Source organism: Drosophila ananassae, chromosome 3R (assembly GCF_017639315.1).
Source record: "Drosophila ananassae strain 14024-0371.13 chromosome 3R, ASM1763931v2, whole genome shotgun sequence".
NCBI classification, from domain to species: Eukaryota; Metazoa; Arthropoda; class Insecta; order Diptera; family Drosophilidae; genus Drosophila; species Drosophila ananassae.
In genome coordinates, this window is record NC_057930.1 from 26561242 (window position 1) to 26562829 (window position 1588).

Here is a 1588-nt window from a genome sequence, read left to right on the forward strand (position 1 = left end):
GGCCCTCTAGCTGGCCCCTGCCACTGCCACGCCCATTAGCAGTGTCGTGCCAGCCACCGCCCACCAACCATTGGCAATAGCAGCCACGGTAGCATAAATTTCCATTACCGTTGACAAATATTTACACATCGACCTCAATTCATATTCCTTTTGATGCTGTTGCTTTTAGTTTTGCCAGTTTGTGGAGAGTGGGAGTGGGGGGGTGGTGGGATGGCGGTGGAATGGCGGGTGTTAGTGTGTCCTTTATGCAGTTTGCTGTTGCTGTAGCTGCCGCAGCAATTGCTGCTGGCTATTAAAAGCTGCATTTAGCAGTTCGCCCGCTCCATGTCTTTGCGAACTCCACTCGTGCCTTTGGTGGAATAGGACCTGGAAATTCAGTGTTGATTTTCACTGGCGCTGCTCTTTCGCCAGTAGGCCACTCCACAAACATCTACAAATCCAAACAGGCAGATCAGAAAACCGATGAGAGAATAGCCGGATTACTCGAACAAGTAACTCTAAAATGTCCCGCGTCGCGACTTCCATTCTGGCGGTGTTCGTGTTGCAAACCGTGAACTTTTCACGCTCCGAGTTGTACAACAAGCAGTTGACTATTTACGCGGAACCGGGACGACAGGAGTGCTACTATCATCCGATAGCCGCCTCCGAGAATATCAACCTGCAATATGAAGTGATCCACGGGGGCCACGGAGAGCCCAACATCAATTTCAGACTGATGAATCCCAACAGAAATATTCTGGTGGTGGAAACGAAAAGGGACAAGGGACAGCACAAGTTGGTGGCCTACGAAACTGGGGCCTATCAGATCTGCTTCGACAACACCATTAGTTCGTTCAACCAGAAGATAGTCAGCTTCACGCTGGAGATAACTGCGGCAAATCAGAAGGAGGAGCAGCTCCGGGAGCTGCGCAAGGAGATGCTGTTGGACTACCAATTCGACAAGGCCTACACTGAAATCGACAGCTACATACGCAAGATCCAAGTCAACCTGATGAAGTCGCGCCAGACGCAGGACTTCATCCGGGCGCACGAGGCCAGGGACAGGAATCTGGCCGAGTCCAACTACGCCATGGTCAACAACTGGTCCTGGGCCCAGTTCCTGGCCATGATTTTGGTGGGCTTGCTGCAGGTCATCATGCTCCGCAGCATTTTCAGCACCGATGGGACTCTTTACCAGTTTTGGAAGCGCTTTTAAGGTTCCTATCTTACAGAGTCATTCGTAAATTTTGAAGTAATATGTTGGATGTTTTGTCTACAAATAAAGGGAGCAAAAACATGCTGCCACTATTACATGCCCGTACTCGTACTAGACATTTCCTAATTTCACCGCTTCCTTCCGACAGCAATTGGCACTTTCCTTGTTTAATTTTTCCCTCGCTTCTTATGCCACGCCCCCTTTTATACGCCCTCCGCCGCAGCGCATTTCCGTAATTAACAACTGCGGCTCCCGGTTGCCATTGTTTACTCATCGCCATCCAGCCGGGGAGCCGGGCAGCGTCGCAGTGTTAATTACTCCCCGGCTGGCATTGCCCCAGTCCCCCTCAGCCCCAGCGGCCTCCAGGGAACCCACTGACATAGTGGCTCACTT

The 1588-nt window shown here is 51.3% G+C and overlaps 1 protein-coding gene across 1 annotated transcript; it reads left to right on the forward strand.

Annotated features, from left to right (window-relative positions):
- The first annotated feature begins 401 nt into the window (after nucleotides 1-401).
- LOC6497668 (transmembrane emp24 domain-containing protein 5) lies at nucleotides 402-1300 on the forward strand. The gene has a single exon (XM_001961568.4). The coding sequence runs from the start codon at nucleotides 503-505 to the stop codon at nucleotides 1193-1195; it is 693 nt and encodes a 230-aa protein (XP_001961604.1). The 5' UTR covers nucleotides 402-502; the 3' UTR covers nucleotides 1196-1300.
- The last annotated feature ends 288 nt before the right edge of the window (nucleotides 1301-1588 follow it).

What these genes read in the sequence shown, in the direction of transcription:
- LOC6497668 (XM_001961568.4), top strand. Translation starts at nt 503, where the DNA reads ATGTCCCGCGTCGCGACTTCCATTCTGGCGGTGTTCGTGTTGCAAACC.